The 679-nt window shown below is 53.8% G+C and overlaps 1 protein-coding gene across 1 annotated transcript in view; it reads right to left on the reverse strand.

Moving 5' to 3' along the window:
* Nucleotides 1-530: 530 nt before the first annotated feature.
* Nucleotides 531-679, reverse strand: part of EMH_0026420 (uncharacterized protein) — a gene marked incomplete at both ends in the record, with an annotated part of 1,947 nt that continues 1,798 nt past the window's right edge. Inside the window, one exon of the mRNA XM_013502609.1 lies at nt 531-677. Coding sequence (XP_013358063.1) covers nt 531-677 — 147 coding nt within the window. The remainder of the gene's footprint in view (nt 678-679) is intronic.

Genomic DNA, 679 nt, shown 5'->3' on the forward strand with positions numbered 1-679 from the left:
TAAAAGCCTAAACCCTACTAAACCCCACTAAACCCTCCTAAACCCTCCTAAGCCCTAAACCCTCCTAAACCCTAAACCCTCATAAACCCTAAACCCTAAACCCTCGTACCTGCGCAATGAGGTTTTCTTTGTGTTTGAGTACGAGGGGAAGAGCCGCCGCCTGTATTTTAGCGGGAGCAGCAAAACCCATCGCCCGCACACCCTGCAGCAGCTCAGCTGACAGGTCTAGCTCCTCCCTGCAGCAGCAGCAGCAGCAGCAGCAGCAGCAGAAGCGGGAGCAGCAGAAGCAGCAGCAGCAGAAGCAGCAGCATAAGTAGCAGCAGCAGCAGCAGCAGGGGCAGTAGCAGCAGCAGAAGCAGCAGCAGAAGCAGCAGCAGCAGGAGAAGGAGAATGAGAGATATAGCAGCAGAATATACTAATGGTCTTGTTGCTGCTGCAGCAGCAACTGGTGCTTTGCATGCATTTGAAACATAACATTTCATCTTCTGCTGCTGCTGCTGCTGCTGCTGCTGCTGCTGTTGCTGTTGCTGCTATGAACATATGTGTTCATACTCCTGCTTCTTTCGCTCACTACCTGCTGCTGCTGCTGCTCCTGCTACTGCTACTCCAACTGCTGCTACTGCTGCTGCTGCTGCTGCTACTGCTGCTGCTGCTGCTGCTGCTGCTGCTGCTGCTGCTG

The sequence above is a fragment of the Eimeria mitis genome, genomic scaffold, assembly GCF_000499745.2.
Source record: "Eimeria mitis Houghton genomic scaffold, Emh_scaff971, whole genome shotgun sequence".
NCBI lineage: Eukaryota > Apicomplexa > Conoidasida > Eucoccidiorida > Eimeriidae > Eimeria > Eimeria mitis.